Source organism: Formica exsecta, unplaced genomic scaffold (genome assembly GCF_003651465.1).
Source record: "Formica exsecta isolate Colony F162 unplaced genomic scaffold, ASM365146v1 scaffold115, whole genome shotgun sequence".
Classification (NCBI taxonomy): domain Eukaryota; kingdom Metazoa; phylum Arthropoda; class Insecta; order Hymenoptera; family Formicidae; genus Formica; species Formica exsecta.
In genome coordinates this window covers 1,223,566-1,244,833 of record NW_021848490.1, presented here as the reverse complement: position 1 = coordinate 1,244,833, position 21,268 = coordinate 1,223,566, and the positions used below count along the sequence as shown (strand labels likewise).

Genomic DNA, 21,268 nt, shown 5'->3' with positions numbered 1-21,268 from the left:
ATTAATTATTATATAAATATAGTATTAAAAATATTTTAAAAATTTTGAAATAAAAGATCTGTATAATATTTTATATGCATTATATTGCGTAATGTAAAATAAATCACTATTGCAGAAATAATCGAACAATTAATTTTGCAATAAACAAATAAGTAAATTATAAATTCTGCTCATCGTATGATCGCGTCGTCTGAGATCTCCTCCTCTTTTCTTGTTCGTCCTTTGCTGCTTCTTCATGGTATTCACAAGATATTTGCGAAAACACTGTTAATTGCGATCACACACACGTGCGCATTAACCGCCAGAATACGACAATCGCGCGGCTTTTTGTACGGCATTCTCGATAGCAATCGCATGCAACACGTACCTTATTATACTGGCAGGAGAATAACACAAAAACTACGTTATCCATTCGATAACTCCAGAATTGTGTGACAAAATTCACGCTCCACTTATCGCGATACTATCTTTGTTGTTAGACTAGATTAAGTATTTTATTAACAAGTAGTATATTCTTGCATTTTCATGAAACTTTACTATCTTGCGCTATATCATAAATGAATAAATATAAAAGCTAAAATTGAAGATAAATATCCGCAGAATGTGATACCGAAAATATATGATCGTTTTATTCTTGACTACTCGCGCGATCTCGATCGAAATACGATTGCGGTAAGTGGTAGAAAAAAATCAAACGTGATTATTCCGTACAAATTCTAATACTATGCGCGTTTATAATTCGTGATTAATATAGATGGAAGATTCGTCAAATTCTACCAATCAGATTTCTTTGTACTATTTATGAATCGCGAATCACGCATAGTCTGGCGCTAACATTACAATTAACGATTACTGATCTATGATTATCATCTCTTAATCAGCAATTAATTCGATTCGCGTAGTATTTGATATTGCATATTTTATTTTTAAATGTTCGATTATTGACAAAAGTTTGGAATACAAAATGGAACGATTCTAAATCATACGGCGTTATGACGCATTTAATTAGTAAATCAGTCCTATTATTTTAATACTTGTCTGCGTAATAAGAATTCGGCATCGATGGTTTGTTAAAACATGTATTTTACGTGGTTTGTTCTATCTATCAAAATCGTTTGCGCGAGTAGTCAACAAAATGGTGACATATTTTCGGATATCATATATTCGGATATTTATTTTTAACTCTTATATTTATTTGCTTATATGATGTAACACTAGATAGAGAAAAGTCATCTTAAAATACAAGCGTATATTATCTGTTAGCGATAAAGATAGCATCGCAGCGAGTATATAATTTTTTCACGTTATTCTCCCGTCACAACATAATAAAGTACGCATCGCGATTAACATCGAAAATATCGTGTAAAGGGTCGTGCGATTGTCGTATTCTTAGTATGCGCGCGATCGTAATTAATCGTATTTTAGTATCTTGTGAATACCCTGAAGAAGTGGGAAGAGACGAATAAGAGAAGAGAAGGAGACCCGGAAATATGTCAAGCAATGACGGAGCAACCATGGGATAAGCAGAATTCATATAATTTATTTATAATTTATACTTGCAAATTTAATTGCTCTTTTATCTCTACGGTAGTGATTTATTTTATATGTATAATACAATTCATATAAAACATATTAGATTTTTATTTAAATTTTCAAAATATAATAAAATATTTCTAATAATATTTATATGTATATATATTTTTTCAACTTTCTTGAGGTTTTATAATTATTTAGATTTTTAAAAGAAAAAATTAGATTTATTTATTTCATAAAAGTTAGTATCTCTAATTTTGTCTCGGAAATTATGTAAGTTTTTAAATTAAATATCTTTAAAGATCAAATTTTAAAAATTCTATTGCGCGCAATAATTATTTTTTTAAATGTTAATTACTTTGGGCACTGTTTTTTATACATAATTTGGATATATTTGTGTCTTACAGATCAACGCTGTGTACTACTACAACTCCGTTGCTGCGCATCGTACTGGTGAGTTTTAATTTTTATACACATATCACATATATAGATATTTAATATTTTCTCTCTAAACTCCAACGAGTTAACTACTCTTGTTATTTGTTCGGAATATATCAGGTCATGGTCTCAGTGTAAAAGGTAATATTTTAATTTCTAAAAATACTCTCTATCGCGACTTTCCATTTACAATTACGATAATTATTTTATGAAAAGTAAATTTTGGAAATTATTATATTTTATTTTTATCATATAATTAATTTCTGTGTTTACTCAACAAACCTTAACTGTAAAATTGCGAAATTTCATTCGATTCTATTTTGAGACAACTGTACGCATCAAGCAATTGAAACGATAAACATTTTCCAGCGAGATGTTTCTAAAACCTGCAAAACGTGCACTTTTGGCAAAACATCGAACACAGACGCTCTTAAAACTTTTGCGCACCCGTCTTATCTCGAATTCATTGTTAAAAACGCTCAAAAAATGTGTTAATAGTAATACAAACAAAAACCCCTCAAAAATATTTATAAATTTCTACGTTAAGACAATAGATCTCAATTTCTCTTCTATTTACAGACGAACAATTCATTGCATTAAATAATCTTTTAAAAGATCTTTTAAATATTTATTACTATCAAAAATAATAAACTGTAATGAATACCAAATAAGCACAATAAAGTATATAACTTTTATACTTGTACATATAAAATAATTGCATTTTTGCATACAAATATAGACGCATAAAAATTTATTAGTAGTCGAGCAAAAATAGTTTTCGTATGTCAGACTTGCGGGATAAAAAAATGCGCAAAATATATATAATAAAAAATTATGATAAAATAAACTGGTAGAACTCACCAATGATTACATCCTTCTTCTATTACACGATAGTAAATTTACCAGCAAACACCTGCGCGTTTTTCATAAAAATGCTAACGGTGATCATAATTTTTAATAAAAGAGACAGAATTTCAAATAATTTTTATTCTGAAGGAAGATCATAAAACACCTTATCACTAATAAATATAAATATAGTAGCTAAACTAAAATTAATTTACTGTATAATATGACATGACATAACAAGCAAATAAGCTAGTTTGTCTTTTAAATTATATTACAAATGTAAACAACATTATAAAACTGTAGAAAATGCATCTAAAAAAAGCTTTTTAACTTACATTTAAATAAATCAGATATTTTAAATATTTTTATTAACATCATCTCTGTTGTGACATTTGTGTTGCCTGAAAAGCAACACAAGCGACAACTTGCTTCATACAATTCTCTCGATAACAATCATAAGATTATTAATGCGAAATAATATCTATATATTTTTTTATTTATTATTATATCGATATAAAATGATATTCCTAACACAAAGAATTTTTATCGAGACTCTCATTTAAACCCCTTGTATAATACGAACGTCTCGTGCTCGTTATTGTCAGCTGATCAATCCCGTGCAATAATCTCGACGCAGAGATTAACTCGTAATTTTTTTCTGCGTTATCGCAATCACGATAATCGTCCCCTGAATTTGAAAACCCTTTAAGAATTTCTTTCCTCTCCTCGCAAAACGAATACAATCTCAAAACTGCATCTTTCGGCGATGACAAAAAACACGAGTTGCGCGCGGATGCTGCAAGAGAAGACGTATATTTTCCGCACAGCCGGTGCTTCTCTTGGATCCAAGGTCTGACCTCCCTCGGGCCGCTTCGAGAATCGCGCGGAAGGTTTCGACCGATGAGGGCGTCAGGGGTGCCAGAAGGCCAAGGGGGAAAGAGGGAGGGGGAGAGGGGGTGGTGGAGAGAGCAGGAAAACTCGCGTGAAGTAACGTGCGTTGCGCGGGTGTGCGAGAGTGAGAGGGTCGCATGCGGTAAAGGCGAGCGAGCAAAGGAGGGAGGATGGGGAAAGAGAGAGAGAGAGAGAGAGAACGCCGCAAAACGTGCAGCCGGTGTGAGCGAACCGAGAGAGGCGCTATGTGACGACTGACCCAGTTACGCGGCGGAGGTAATGACCGATACTACACTACCTAGCCCTCCTCCTCCTCCTCCTCTTTCTCTCCCCTACTCCCTTCCACCTCCAGGCGGCAGTTCCGATCCCTCCTTGCGCCTCGCGGTGCTCGACTATACTACGTGCGTGCATTACGTGTATATATATACGCGTGCATGCGCGCATACACGATGAGAATAGGAGAAAGACGGACATTGTAGGAGTGCCACGCACACGCGTACGCTCTCTCGAAGCGATAGAGATACGATAGAGACTCACCAGAGATGAAATAAGTTGTCCGGATTCTACAGTAGTTAAATTCTCCCTAAGGGTGAAACGAAAGGGTCGTTGGCGAATGCTAACTTCGTAGTCGGGGCTGCGAATGTCCGGGTTGAAGCCAGCTTAAAATATAAAAATGAGAATATCTATTAATTATTATGAAAATAAGGCATTAAATAATATTATGAATTTAAATATTTTCTTTTGCTATTTATCTTGTGGAGATATTTTAGAATTTTATATCTTTTAGGTTTCTTTATTATTATTTTTTTTTTATTAGTAATATTACACATACGATCGTAAAACCGGAGAGCCAAGACTAGAACAATAAATGGTAAATAAAGTCTTTGATGATCAAGAGAATTCTGTTTTTGTTTTTAATATAACTATTTTTGTTTTTAATATAACATTATACTATAATATTTCCCAATTAACGCTTCGTTCATAATATACCGTTAAAAGATATAATATCAGAAGAATGCTTGTTTTATCTTTGATGTTTATATAAGAATATAAATCATAAAAAGTTGCTTATAAAAAACGAAAACATTCTAATTATTCTGAGATCGAGATTATATACTCTGAGTTTCTATTATTAAACGCATAAAAAGCCGATATATCGTCTATCGGACACGTAACGAGTGCAAAGCTCGGAGCTTTCAGCGAGTTCACACGAAGGGATCCTTGGCCAACGAGAGCCAAAGGGTCCTCTCTCGTACACAATGTGCACGCTCTACTTGCGATTCGATTGACGGAGAGAGCTTCTTCGTGCGAGCCCGTGGTGGAAAGCGGCGATGCGGATGACGAAGACCGCCGATTGATAGAGAGTGAAGTTCTTTTTTTCACGATCACCTTACGGCGTCAGAGATTTTTTCCTTGATCCGTGTTTATAATCGGCATTGCGTAACGTGAGATCGTATTAACTATCAATTGCGCGGTATCGTGCTGATTGTTAATGTAGTCATAAACGTATCGACAATGAGTATTTGCCACATTGTTCAAGGAACGACTATTAAATATACATGAGGGACTGCCACATTGCATTGCATCTAATTATTAACGGCCGAGTTTTATTCGCATTTGATGAGCCTGCAGTTTCTCTAAAATTGTTATCTAAATGAGAATTTCACATAACTATCTTGTGTGCGTGTAGTTTACAAGGGTTTATTATTATATGCAAAGAGGTATTTATAAATTTCTCTGTTGTAATAACGCATATTTTAAAAATATTATATTATTGTAAGATATTAGAATAAATATTTAAATATATATAATTATTAAACGTATATTAAAATATTTTTACACATTTTGGTAATATAAAAGATATAATATATCACACAATATCCAATCGTAAGAGAGTCTAAAAATCTATGTATAAAGCTTTTAGTTATCGACTGCAAGATGTTTCGTTTTCCTATCGAGTAAGGTCGGAGGATATTACGCGATGATTCACAATTGCGCACAAGGCAAGGAGTCATTGCTCGTGCGCAAGGTGGACTCGTAAGAAGTAGAAAAAAATGACAACCTTGTTGCCGCTGATTTACAACGTGTGACGGACGAGGAACTTGTGCCACGCGCACACAAAGTCCTCGCGCAAGTTACTCGAGGAATAAAGTCTCACCGTTGGTATGTAGGCATCCTGTTTGCGAAATATCCTGTACGACACACAAATGCGGCGCATTTTCAATCTAGAACCTGTATCTGAATACAACGATGTTTATTACGTACATGAGATATTGTGTATAAAAAATCACGAAATAAAAAACTAACTTTAACTACTTTGACGCCAATTACACTTTGAATTTTTATAATTAAAGAAAATATTAGAATATATAAGAAGTAAATATATATTGTTCATATATATTATATAATTGTTTTATATATATTGAATAATATTTTTATTATTATTAAATAATATATAATCATATAATATGACTATAATATATAATTATAGTCAGAAGCCTACATTGAAAGTTAAATTTGTATTAATTTAGTAAAAAATAAAAAAATTTACGACAATTTATAAACGGGTTATCGAATAATAAAATTTCGAGGAATGACGATCAAGATGCTGTGTGAGTTTTCCGCGTCGTTGCATTTATGATTATATATATGATATATTTTTCGTTCTAACTTTACTCGGAGTAACGACAAACTGTCGTGCTAGAGACGACCTGTTTACGCGGCTGCAACTGCACGGTCGAAGTTTAACGAAGATCTGGGTCAGACGACGTTTGGAATCCTTGAATCGTACGCTCGCGCGCGCACGCTCCCGCGATAGAAGAAAAAAAAAACAACGTTCACCTATAGCGAATAGGAGTTTCGTTCCAGGAGTCGTTGCCGGGGATAGCCTCGATGTATATGCATGCCATACCCCTGGCACAGAGGTCGGCGCCGTTTCTCGGCGACTTAAAGAAGGCAGACAAGGATTCCGCGCGTACTTGCCATTCGCTGTAGGTCACAGTCAAGTTGCGCTTTTCTTTACGTTAAACGTTACGTAATTTTGCGGAATAAGCCGCGCTCCAAGTCGGAAATTCCGGGCGACGCACATCTGCGAATAAACGGGATCGAACAAAACAAACGCCGTAAATAGACGCAACATTATTTGAATAATAATGAAGTTTTAGAATGCGCAATAGCTAGAAGGAGCTTACATCTTTCTGAATATTTGAAATAGAATGTGTTCCATAATTGGAGCATATATCAAGTAATATATATTTCTATTTTAATTAAGAAAGATCTCTTTCTTCTCTTTATATGTGTCAATTATTTTATGTATCATATATTTTGTAATAATCTGGAATAAAATAAAATGAAAATATTAATAATAAAAAACTAATAAATATTTGGCGACCGCTATCATTTGTATAAATCAGTTCTGAATAAAAACGTATAGAGATTTAAATTCCTTTAACTATATAGTGCTTTTTAGATATACTATAGATTCGAAGCAACATATTTCTAATTTCGCATAATGTGAAATGATTATCTCCTTTTCATATAAATGTGATAAAAAATTGTTAAGTAATTTGTTCAGCAAATAATTCCTCATAGAAGTACTTAAATTGCACGTATCGCCGTAAACTTTACCATCGTAGAAAAAGTACTTTAGAGATATTTGGTTTTAGTCTTAAATATTTAACTTGGTTGAAATTCTTTTCATAAGCAGCAAGAATAATATTCGACAGAATGATGAAGTATCAGCAACTTCATTTTAATTTTCCTTTCGTGACAAGTAACGATTTTTTAATTTTTCGTATAACTGAAAAAATCATGCATGTAAAGACATCATTACATAACAATCCACTATAAGGTTTCTAGCACGAAGCCCGAGATTTTATCACCCGCCTGCTCTACATTGCAAGAAATATAATTCGGTACGGCGGATTACCCCATTACGACATTCAGGCCGAATATTCTATGACAATTTCAAGCGAAGCAGTAACGCAATTATATTTGTGTTCGCTTTTATCTTTAACCGCGAAACTATCGAAAATAATTCTTTACGTATATATTATATATATTTTTGTACTTCGATTTAGGCACATTAGACGCAATGTGAACATTGAGAAAAATAGTATGCGATACAATTGTTTTCATAAAATGGATTTTAAATTAAATTCAACAATCATTGCAATCCTTGACTGAAGGCGCAAAGGGCAATCGAGCCATCGTGCGAGCATGATACTCAATAATAATCTCGTGGGAGACGTTTTATATGGCCTGTGCAACTAGCAGCAGCAGCAGCAGCATAATATGCAGCTGCGTTCTGCACTAGATCTTGAACACTTTCAATGACAAGGCGTAGATGACGAGGCGGCGACGGCGGCGGTCGAGTAAGGGAGAGGGACACAAATTATCCGACCGAGTCCGACATAGTCCTCCTACAGTAGTACGCGATAAGACGAAGTAGGCCAAGCAAAAATTCGCCGATACCTCGCAAAAGTGGGCGGAAAAATAGACGTATGAGCGCGATAGCGAAGTTTAATGCCAGCGGCGCTTTCTATGTCCGAACAGCTTACGCAACAAACTACGCATTGCGGGGAAAACAGTATTCTTTGCACGTTTCAGTGAATTAATGATATCATTGTCAATTTTTAATTATTTTTACGAATAAAATGATTGTAAGTCCTTATGTGCGTTATTACATATCTGAAATTTTATCACAGTAGCAACAATAGAAAAATAGAAAAAATATATATCCAACTTTATATATGTGTATATTGAAATATTAATTCATTGCAATATTATCTCTTGCACTAATTTTTTTATTATGATGTTATTCTGTAAAAACGACAATTTTTCGGTATTACACTATATAGTTTGAATTTTTATACATTATCATTTATATAAATAATAAATTAAAATATTCAAATGTCTGAATAAATTTAGCGATAAATTTTAATATGAAAATTCTAGTCTTTATACAAACTTTTATTAATTTAGGTTTATTTTTAATGTAAAAGTTCTAATCTTTATACAAACTTTTATTAATTTAAGTTCAACACGTGTATGTGTACGTAAATATTTAATATCGAAAATATCAATGAAACTATCCAATATGCATGTGCTTGCATGCATATTCATGTCAAAGTTTCCACAGCGCTGTTATCTCTTCTACTTCGTGTATAGATAATATTTTACTTATAGCCGTTCTACGTGAATAGAAAATGGTACAATGACGTCAATTTAAATCACAGAGACGACATTTTACAATAGTTAAATAATTATTTATAAGTAGTCTATAATATTGCGATATTGTAAGGAATAATTATAAAGATTAAGCTGTGATTAAAATCAATATAATCGATATGATTTTCCAAAATCGCACATGCAAAAGAATATATCTCGCGTCAATAATTGCATTCAATTAGCACTTTTGTATCTATGATATGCATCTCGAAGAATTCATTGAAATCACCGAATTAAATCTTTATCAAAAACATAATTCGTACGACTCTCATCGCGTCGAATCCTTCCGGCTGTCGATTACCGTCGGGTGTTGCTGCATCGCTCCATCGGGCGCGACGATGCGGCAGCATCGAATCTGTCAACGCGTCCGTCGTCGTGTTAACGCGCGCAGTCGACGACGGGTTTCCGACCGGAGCGGCGGCTAGGCTTGCGTTCGGGTCGATGTATTCTCGGTTGTTTATTTAGGCCACGGGAGGTGAATCGTTCGCTCTCTTAACGCTGGCAAGCGGAACGCACGGCCGTGCGCACGCCTGTTGCAAAAAACGCGTGTACGTACGCGACGGCGCGTATGAGAAAGAGTTGTCACGTACCGTCGAACATCGTGTTCCGATATCGTAGAAAGATCAAAGAAAAGTCCGTATAAAGAGTGGAAAATCTATCTGTTTATGATAATTAATTTTATAAATTATTTTCTTATATATGTGCATATTTATGTGTATATTATATATTTATTTTATATATATTTCTTTTATGTATTATGAGATATGTTGTGTATTGTATTATACAGACTGTTCCTTTGGGACCACTTTGGAATCGGTTTTTCCTTGATGAAAGTATCGGAGAACAATCTATAACTTGTAAATAATTATAATATTAAAAGGTTCTTCCGCAAATTAAATTTGAAGACATTCCGCAAATAACCGCAACAACGTAATAAATAACAAATAGTAATAAAAGAGATGCAATATATTGAGCAATGAAAGCTCATTTAATTCTTTAATTTCATGTTGATCTCTAATGTTCATGAATATATAATTTAAAAAATATAAAATATACTGAGATATAGAATATCAAAAATTGAAAATTTGCAATGATTAATGTTTTCCCGCGTTAAAATTCAATATTTCTTGTCTCGAAAAATTGTTTTCAAACAATTCATAAACAAAAAGAAGTCTATTAAATCTATGATATTGGGTATAGAATATCTTTGCTACATCAAACTTAAGTAAATGTGGTTTTTCACTCGTATTATTTCGATTTGTAATTCATAACGTAGATTATTTTATAGTACAAGCTGCAGATAGATTTTCTAAATCGGCTCACTTGTTCTCAATCTGCAATAATTTCCAAATATAAATTACGCAAGACTTGCATGCGCAAAACGTAAACGATTTATTGTCTTTTTATATCAGTATCAATCAATCATATCAATCGATTCCGTAATGTCGTCGTCTTCGTGTTGCACTAAATGCTACAAGGTAAAACGAGATCAAGACATCATGACAAGTAAACGTCTCATGTTTATTCCACTCCCGCGATATAAAATATAAGAAATGCATAACTGATTGCGACATCTCGATGATGCAAGTTAGACAAAGTATGACAGCACCGGTAAATGGGTTCGGTCATATATATTATGTGCATATACACTATATGTACCATATAATAGCAAACATAGTATATAAAAAAATATTATATATATACACACACACACATATATACATATGTATATATGTATAATTTTTGATTGTAGGTAACGTCTATTTGTTACTCGTTTCCACAACACCTTGAGAGAGTAAGTGGTGCATTTTTTTAATGTGGTGTATATATATATATAATAGCTTGTGACATTTTCCTAATAAAAACAATTATTTAAAAATAGTTGCGGGTTGCTATTTTCGTATTTATAAAAATTATGTTAAAATATTTTTGTCAATATGCACAATCGTAATATACGTGTATAAATATAACCATCATATTTAACAAAGCTACATTGAGAACAAACAATTCTCATAAAGACTAATTCAACTATTACATTTTCATAAAACGAAAATTTACAAAGCAAAAATAAACTATTTCTTTATTCTTCTATTACATCTACATTTTTTCATATTTACGAAGAACTTCCACATTGTTTCGTTGAAATGGATATAGTCTCCCACCATGTTGGAAACGCGATTGCGATGAATCAAGAAGCATACACTATCGATATCTAGCTCCTGACCTTGTTAGAAATGAATTTATACAGATATATAATATACGTGTACGGTATTCGCTTGTAACGATACGGGTACAATGAAATACACTTTGCATAACTATCATGATGCGTGCAATTTTTTTTTATATATAAAAAAAAAGATTTTATCATAAATTTTAATAAGAATCCATGCTTATTTGTATTCTGAAATAACAAAAATGAGTATCATATATTTTAATGACAAGTAAAATATATATAATGTGCGAATTTTTAAACATATACTCATGCTTTACTGAAAGAAAACTATAAGATTGTTTTACGATTAATTATTATTTTTATTTTTATATAGCAATAATAAGTTTATTATATTTTATTATATAATATGTTAAAATTTTATATTTCAGAATATACCAGTCTAATATGTATATATTTTTTCTCAATATAAGATAAATACAAAATGTTGATATATATATTATTCTTCAATTCAAAAATTATCTACAATATGCTCTTCAGTAAATCTAAATCCTAAGGAACTTTGACGGAACTCTAATTATGTGTTCATTAATAATGCCTTTAGGATATAGGAACGCTATCATTTTGTAATTCCCATAAATAATAACTGTTGATCTGAAAAATATTAACACGCTAAGAGAAAAACTCTCTTGTATATATTGCTAAAATCTAATGTATATAAAATATTTATTTCAATGATACAACAAAATGTAGCTTTTTTTTATTACTTCCGGAACGCTTTTAATTTATGTAGCGAAAAACCAATATCAAAAAAATAATGTTAAAATATAATAGTAGATTAAAATGAGAAAGAAATATAGAGTTATTTTAATAAAATATTTTCCGTAAAGATTTCATAGAAGTAGTTTATAGTTTAAATATTACGATTATGTTCGTCGTTAAGTTTGTTCTAAACGTATATCGTTGCGGCGCGAGATTCTATTTATAATTAATAAGAATCTTATTTTTAAAATTAATAAAGAAAGAAAGTGAATCCAATATCTAATTAAATTTAGAAATATTTAAAAAACTTACTATGATATATGCTTCAGATTAAACACTGAATGATAACTGCTGCTTCATGCAATTTTCCGCGAGTGGAACGCAAAAATGAATGTCAAATTAAACAGACGTAAACCACATTGAGGTGATTGAAATTGAATAGCTTAATAATGCGATAGGTCCTACAGGTCAACTGAGTTAAGTAAAAGTATTCGCTGCGATACATTACGTAAAATTAGCGATACGCGTTGATTGTGTAGTAGATCATAAAAAAGTGCTTATTTCATTTGCGAATCTCACATTCCTATCGTAAATATCACACACACTTTAGTTACGGTAAATTTGCGATTTTATCAGATTATTTACCTTTTTTTAAATTAAAAGATATTTTATTTAATAAACATTTCTTTTATTGCAATTCATGATAAGTTTTATTAAATTAGTTTTGCTAAACAGAATGCAAGGTTTTGCGAACGTTGAAAAATATATTGTGAATAAATTCGCAGCATTCCGCAAAAGCAATCATGTGCAATATAAAAAATTATAATTCAGTAATTGACAATACCTGAAAATAAGCTGTGCCAGATATGAAGAGCTATTTAAATAATCCGATCAAAATACTGAACTCGGCAAAACAGATGATTTTGTCGAACAACAAAACCTACGATTTTATTCCGATCGCATAATTAATCCTTTCAAATGCTTTATCTAAGTATTCAGCAAATATATTTTCTTTTAGTACAAAATTCGTATAAATTATTTTATTATATTTAAATTTAAATTCGATCGTTAAATATTTCCATCGAGTCTTTAAGATCGAGCGCGATTTAATTTCTTTAATCGCCAATATGAAATTCTTCAAACGCAGTAATGTCACACAGTTTTGGAATTCCAATTTAAATTCCAAGTCGCACAGTTATTCCTAGTTAAGAATCATCGGTCAAGGGTCACCGCAATTACTAATTAGCGAGCCTCGCGGCCACGGGCGTGCGACAGATGCAAATGAGAGTGGGCGACATGCCGAGAAAAGGCCGTTGTGGTGGCGCGTCGACGGATTGCGTCGCGATCGCGCTCGTCTGTATTATTATTACCGGCGTGTTCGAATTGGCATTAACATTCACCGATACGTTCGCTCGTACACTCTCGCTCTCGCGCATAGCCATCGACGTACATACATAGCGCGATCCGCGCCATTTTCGTAACGTGACTTTGTATCATGAACTTTTCGATGACGTTTGCGCAATACTATCGGTCTGTTAATACGACATGTACGAGAATGTAAATGTCGGCGGATGCGTGAGCGTTCTCGTCTAAAGTGAGACACAGTCATTACAAGCTGCTAATGGGTATTGAGAATCTATACGATGATATTCGATATATCATATATGCATACAATATTTAAATCACAGTTTTATAAGAAAATATAAACTAGATAGATGAATTTATTTTTCTACTTAAATTACAAATATTCTATGAGGTGCTATCGAAAATTTTCCGGAGTTACTCTATAAAAAATGTTAGACTTACCTTATTTATAATTTGCCTCTTCGAAGTAGTCTCTTTGTGACTTTATACAGCCACCTCAGCGCTTCTGCCATGCTTCAAATTTTCCCTTAAAATTTTTTTGCTATAGCGTGTAAAGCACCCTCTGCGATTCGGTCTCGAGCTCTAACGTCTCGAAACGTCGCCCTTTGGAGCTTCAGTTTCATTTTTGGGAACGATGTTTGCAACATCTTCGGAGGTTGTGCTGGTGTGCGGCCGTCCTGTGTGCTTGTCGTGTTCGACCAACGTTTTGATCAAAGTTTTGTGTCAAACTTGAAATATCGACCATCGAGACTCTCGAAATAATACGGCTCTAGGCCGTACACAGTGTTTTTAGTGGTATGCATGCTTCAAAAAGGGCCAAACATTGGTCGAAGACGACAAGCACACAGAACGGCCGCGCACCAGCACAACCCTCGAAAATGTTGAAAAAATTGCAAACATCGTTCGTGAGGACCATCGCCATCTAGTCCCTTGTGACTTCTTTTTTTTTCCCAAAAATGAAACTGAAGCTCAAAGGGCGACGTTTCGAAACGGTACAAGAGATCGAGATCGAATCGCAGAGGGTGCTTCACACGCTACAACAAAAAAATTTCCAGGGAAAATTTGAAGCATGGCAGAAGCGTTGGGGTGGCTGTATAAAGTCACAAAAAGACTACTTCGAAGAGGATGAAGACAAATTGTAAATAAGGTAAGCCTAACATTTTTTATAGAATAAGTCCGGAAAATTTTCGATAGCACCTCGTATGTATAAACTATATACATTTTATTAGTGAAGCTTTTTTGCGGATATTAAAATATATAAACCTAAATATAAAATATATTAATTTCTTAATTGACGAAAATAATAGCCGTTGCTCATATTATTTGTCAATAAAAATTACTAACATAGGAAAAAGAGAATGTATTATAGATTTCATTGTAAATTTTTTTGATATCTATGTTTTATATAATTTCTCTTATTTAATTTAAATCTATCAAACGATCAATTCACATAAATTGAAGGATGATTTTGATATCGTGTCTTTTCTCTCGAGAAACTTTTCTCGAGAAACCCAACCGCTGTCTCTGTTCGATGATTCAAATTCCGATCGTACCAGCTACTTCATTGTTGCATTGCAAAACTATCGACTCGTATGATGGCAGCTGGCACAAAATTGATTATGCAATTGGTGAAACTATCAGCTACCTATCAATCATAGATGCGCGCCGAGAGACTTCGGTCAATCACCCGACTCGCCTCGATGCGAAACTGCAGTGGTATCCCGAACAGAAGGTTCGGCAGGTAGAAAAAAAATTGATTGTAATGCATTAAATCCGAGTTAACGCGATGAAGACGCAGAAATGATGACAGAATCCATTCAAATTGAGCGAGACAGAATTTTCAAAAAAATCTGACATATCTTTTTGCATAATAAGGAATGTTACGATCATCTTATTAAATCAATTATATGACAAGTTTGTGGATTGATCACGAGGTATTCGTGACGGAATAATTTCGGAAATTTATCGACGATTAAAAAAAAAAAGAAACATTCTTCCCGGTAGGCTACGGTTGAACGGTTACGTGATAGGTTCGCGGATTCCTCTTGCGCGACGGGCGGCAGTGGTAGCAGCCGGCAGTGGCCAGCCTATTAGAGTTATGCAACTAGTGAAACTATCCTGGTGGCGGCGGCGGCGGCGCGTTGCCATCGGCGCGACGGGGGCCAGGTCGCCGCGCGCTCGCGCTCGCTCTCGAGGCCCCCGCGTAAGTTTATTGCCAAAGTTTTCGGATACAACGACCGCAGGTAACCCTGGACAAATATGGGGAACGGGCTAATGCGCATTCGCGTTGCCGAGCCCGCCGAGAACGCGCGTGTGCGTTGGATAAGGTATAAGATATATAAAATATATGTACGTACATGGACCTACACACGCGCACGAGACGTAATCTCATCGGCGGATTGTCGGCCCTCCCCCTCCTTCTCCGACCTCATGCTGTCTTATAGATTTGTATTCTCATTCTCTTGGTGGTTGCTGTTTGTTTTTGTTGTGGAGACATATAGTATGTTCCAGATCACCGGCTTGATTAATCATCGCAAGTTATTGTAAAGAAAAGCAGCCACGTTGCGATTATTACTATTCTACATGCTTTAATTAAATATAAAAATACTGTATAAAATATGATTTGATTAAAAAATTTATTCGTCTCTTTTTTTCGTATATATAACTATTATATTTAAAGAAAGAATAGAGAAAGAGATTAATCCGATAAACTTATCATTATCTAATTATATTTTACGTGCAAAATTCTGTAGCTCGACAATAATCGCAAGATCTCTCAGATCGGCCTCGGATACCTAGATACAGAAATAGGCGCTTTTACCGACACCCACTATAAGTCATGGTACCTGTTTCACCGCGTCTTTTCCGCCCTCGCCCTTCCCTTTGCGAAATCACCGCGTATTCTGAGCTGGCACCGTGAAAGTAGGTAGGAAAGTGGTATCGAGAAGAAGAGGAAGAGAAGAATAAACCGCGACTAGAGCGTTAAATAATCGCTCTAATTGGGTTATTCACGAGGAAATGACCTACGAAGAGAGAGAGAGATACTATCTTGTACATCGGAACCTTCTGTCTCATCTTCGTACCTCTTCATCACGGACGCCCCACCTTTTATCTAGCGAATCTGTCCGTTCATCTCCCCCTCCCTTTCATCACCGCTTATCCCTCACGCATCCTCCCGGCCACGTAACTCTGCCAGATCGGTCGATCTACCGTAATGACGTAGAGAAGAGTTTATTTGTACCGGACAGTGAAACTCAACCACCATCGCCGGAGATGTATTTTATTTTTCCTTTCAATTTAAACATATTTTAAAAATTAATTATAATTGTTTTTAAGATTTTTTTATGATTCTTATAAATTCGTGAAACTTTTTTCCTTGGAAAATATTGTCGTTTTATATTTTTCTAAAGAAAAATTTCGTTCGTCTAATGTAGATAAAAATTGCGACAGAGCTCAGATCTGGTTTTTTTCAAAAATAGTAAAAAGATATGTGATAATTATGCAAAATCGTGCTGAGTAATAAGATGGTATAATTACTTTCTGACATTTGCGCGTGTTAGTAAAATTCTATAAACGAAGCAGACAGACTTTGCAGGCGAATGATATATAATGTTATATACGATATTCCGTTATGTTAAATTTTTGCTATGCGATTTTATTTGGTATTTTGAGCGGATGGCAACCGACCGTGCTGACAGATCGTTAATGGTGAAACCAAGTTTGTCGATAAGATTGAATTTGGATATTATAATGACATTTTGTAGAGATGCTGTAAAATATTTTGGGTACTTGGGAATTTCGGTGATTTAAATATTGCATTAGAACAATGTGATGTGAAATACTTCTTATTTTCTTTTCTCGATTTATTATTTTTTTAAATACCTCTTTTAATACGTATATCTTGATTTTTTAATATCTTGATTTTTTAAATATCAAATATGATTGTATTTTTTTCTTCTATATTTTTTAAATAAAGTTCTTTATAATTAAATCTATATTAATTATGTGTACAAATTAAATATACAAGAGCAATATTTTGCATAAAAGCATGATAATTAAAAAATAAGCCGAGAGATAATCTCATCTCGTTGTTGCTATATAATACTCCGATTATTTCATTGTACAAGTAAAGGTAAATAAAGCAAATTCAATGTTTTACAAATAACGGCAAATCCACCGGCTTCTTTCAACCGATCGTTCAACCACTTTCGTTATGTAATCTGTATTCAGTCGAACGTACGTTACGTAAAACAATATTGGGGGAGCCGCATGCAATTTTACCGATTACCGTCAATTTTATTAATTACGATAGAATAATCGGAATAAAAAAAGCAGAATCATGGAATAACACGTTTCCGTTTCATTACTCCAGTGAACTATAAAGTACTATTACTCTTATTTTTCCCACCCTTCGGTCGGTCGTGTTATTACCACTCACCGCGTTAAATAACCGCGTTTAATTGCATTTTATGCAACGGGAAGTGAAATGACCTGGCCATTTTAATTCTCCCGTGGGCGCTGTTTCGCGAATTCTATGGACGAGCGCGTCATGAATGAACAAATCGGAAGGAACGGAGTGACAAAAAGAATAATTTCCGATAAGCACCACTCTCGTTTTCATTCAGTTGCGCTGGTGATAGGCTATAAACCTACACTCCTACGGCTACGCCTACTCTATTCCGCTTGAATCATCGGTCATGGAGAATGTTACATAAGAATGAATGATACTACCAAAATAAGCCAAAGACAAAGCTTTGTCATCGATTCACTGCCATCAGTGAATTTATTTCATTTACTTATTGCATTGTTTAGGCCACATTTATGTTTAATCGATAATTTACATCACTGTTCCAAAATGCTGAAAAATAAAAACTTATTTGTGTATTGATATTTCAAGAATATTTTGAAGTTCAAATTTTTTTAGATCTTCAAAAAGAATTGACAAAAATTAGATTGATAACATATAGATCTTTCCTGAAACTTTTATTTTTCGAGCATTTTTATGTTTTCAAAAAACGTAGTTTCTGCACTGTTTATTATTAAAACTCGTCTTTTTATTTGCTTTTTTTATTATCCGCATTATATATTTGCACTTGTTACTCTGTTTGCATTATATTGACTTATTTATATAATAATCCGCAGTTAGAGTTTCACATAATGTTTCATACCAGGAAGAACTATTACGTATGAGCTCAAAGATAAATATCTACATAGAAATAACACGATGCAAAGTATGTCGAGAACGAGATTAATGACGAGATTAACGATAGACCAATATTCGCGAAATGATAGAGATTTTCATTTTTCATTATACGACCCGATCGCGTAACAGCGCTTGATTGACTTGCATGTTCAGGAAGTGTGTCTGCTACTAAGTGAAAGTCGTTAGTCCGGAATATTAAACCAAGTAAAGATAGCTGTTATGAGCAACGGATGTACGCAGATAAACCATCGCATTTAAATAAAATTTTCATAATTCTGAGTATCATATGCATCGAAATCCGCTTAAAAAAGTTTTGATTCTCTTATAAATTAACAATCTCCTTTTTCGCAAATTGCTCGTAATCCAGCAATAGCATAAAGAACTGTTGCATAATCATCGCCGTGCCATTGGTCTTTGGCGAATAAATTACAATAGCTCGTTATTAATATGTTAATGAAGAATATGTATCGATGTCAAAGCGCGCCAAAATGTGCAATTGGATAAATTATCAATGTTTTTGAGAAAAGCTGCCGCTCGTTCTAAACCAGATACACAATTGAAATTGCGCATATCAATAATTAGCTATTCGTAACAACGCGTATAATTATCCACTGTAAAATGATAAACATTGTTAATTGATATATGCTAATTAATTTTCTCGTACTGGGTAATGTTTGCGAATAAGAGCTTAAATGCTGCTTTTATTTTATACTGATTATATAAGAGATTAAAAAATTAATTACACACACACTGTTTTTATGGATAACTACTCCTTCATTGAAAATTATCGATTTGCAAATATCGGTCACATTTCAAATACTTGGTTAATAGACATGAGAGACACGAATCTTCCTTGGCGTTCTAGGAAAGTATCGATTTTCCGATTACGAAACCGACGCGACGATGAGAACCTTCGCGGAAGAGAGAGCGATCGGTCGCTGGCCTGCATGATACTTTCGTGCGAACGTGGACCCGCAGATATGCCGACAGTGATCGATTGCGTAAGCGCTAACAATAAGAAGAGCTAGGTAATTAATGCGTTTCGCATTATTTCGCCCATTTAAGAACCCTCGATAAGCTAGCTTTCAAAGCTAGCACATTCATTTTAAATCGCGAATTCCTGCTAATTGTAAGTGGTTCGATAAAATCAGGAATAGAGCATCAAATTAGCACCTAAATAGTACTTAATTTTAGCATACGTTTTATTTTAATTTGTTGTGTCGAAGTTGCTAGCTTAACGAGGATCATTTAAGAGCATTTGAGAATTTCCATTGTCAAGTTTGAATACCGAATTATTCGGACCTAAACCAGCTTCGTAGGTCTGATCTCTCTATTTCCGATCTTTGCACGGGTCAGTTACTCGCTTAATTCTTTTCTTTACGTGAATCCCAAATCAATATCTTTATTATTCATCCAATGAACAGCTCTAGTGCATAAAATAAAAGAAATCAATAAAATACATAGAAATTTAAAAAGAAATCAATGGCGATAATGATGTCATATTTCGAAGCAATCGATATATTGACGAGGTACTTTTTTAGTTGAAAATTAAATAATTACGAGATAGACACATATAGTATATTTTCGATTTCTAAAAACATAGACGTAATATACAAATAATCGTCTGGTATTAATTTCTGTCTGTCATAAAAAGCTCAAATTTATTAATAAAAAGCTCAATGTTAAAAATATATGTAAAGAGATGTTCACAATTTAACCATTTTGATTATTTTAGCATTATTCTAATATATTTTATTTAAAATAATTGAGTTCAAAGAAGTTACAAAATAATTATAGTACGTTTTATATCAATTACCTTTTTTTAAAGATTTTATTAAGCCTATCTTTAATTTTACTAGATGAGGAAACTACGAAATTTACTAGGAAATTATCTTTAATTTTTTCAATATAAACAATATGGGTAGTTTTGTAGCTCACATTGTATAATATCTGGATTAAAAAAATGCGGAATCCAGAATCTCTTGTGGGCAGGACGAATGCTTAATCTCGAGGCCGCAATTACATCTTTTCGCTACCAATCACGGCCAAAATCCGGCCGAAATAACGTTTCACGAAAACAGAAATATCAAAGTCGCCTCTATTTCGAGTCTCCGTGCGCTCTGTATAAGACGAAGACATCGCTATAAAAGAGCGACCGGTGTTCGTTGGTACGACGACTGATTGTGAGAGAAAGTAAGAGAGCGCTGAAAGAGTACGACAAGGATAGAGAAAGAGAACTAGAAAGAGAATGCAGACAGAAGTGTAGCGGGGTAGAGTGATATAAGTTCTGTGTCCTGTAGATGGTGTAGGTAGTAGAGTTCAACTAGTGTGGGAGGGTTGGGATAGGAAGACGGGAGGTGAAAGAAGCAAGGCGTGAAGGGGGGGAAAAGAGAGAGAGGCGGGGGCTGAAGCTCGTACAGGGGTTTATAGATAGCAGCGCATGGCCTAGAAACTGTGCCGCTCGGTGTTTTTGACCCTTCGCCTAGCTACCGCTTCTGGGCCATTGCAACACGACGTCGTGTTCATGCCGCGTTAAGTCGCATTCACACCATGTGAAAACGCGAGCAGTCGATATTCTCACCTCGCACTTTCAACGTTCAATATTTCAAGTTCTATTTTTTAATACGAAAAATATTATACTCTCTCACAATCCCAATATAAAGCGATAATCATATATGATAACTTGAATACTTTGATAATACATATTCTATTGAAAGACATCTGCAGACTGTCTAATCAAAAGTGAATCTCTATAAAAATATTTAATCTCTATAAAATTGATCAGAGAAACAAACAAAGGATATAAAAAAAAAATCGTGTACTTTATAAAA

The 21,268-nt window shown here is 33.9% G+C and overlaps 1 protein-coding gene across 2 annotated transcripts in view; it reads right to left on the bottom strand.

The window, feature by feature from the left end:
• LOC115238611 overlaps positions 1 to 21,268 on the bottom strand; it is a 212,054-nt gene that overhangs the window by 113,090 nt on the left and 77,696 nt on the right. For both annotated transcript variants that reach the window (XM_029812594.1, XM_029812586.1), the window contains exon 3: positions 4,246 to 4,367. In XM_029812594.1, the coding sequence (XP_029668454.1) occupies positions 4,246 to 4,367 (122 nt within the window). The remainder of the gene's footprint in view (positions 1 to 4,245; positions 4,368 to 21,268) is intronic.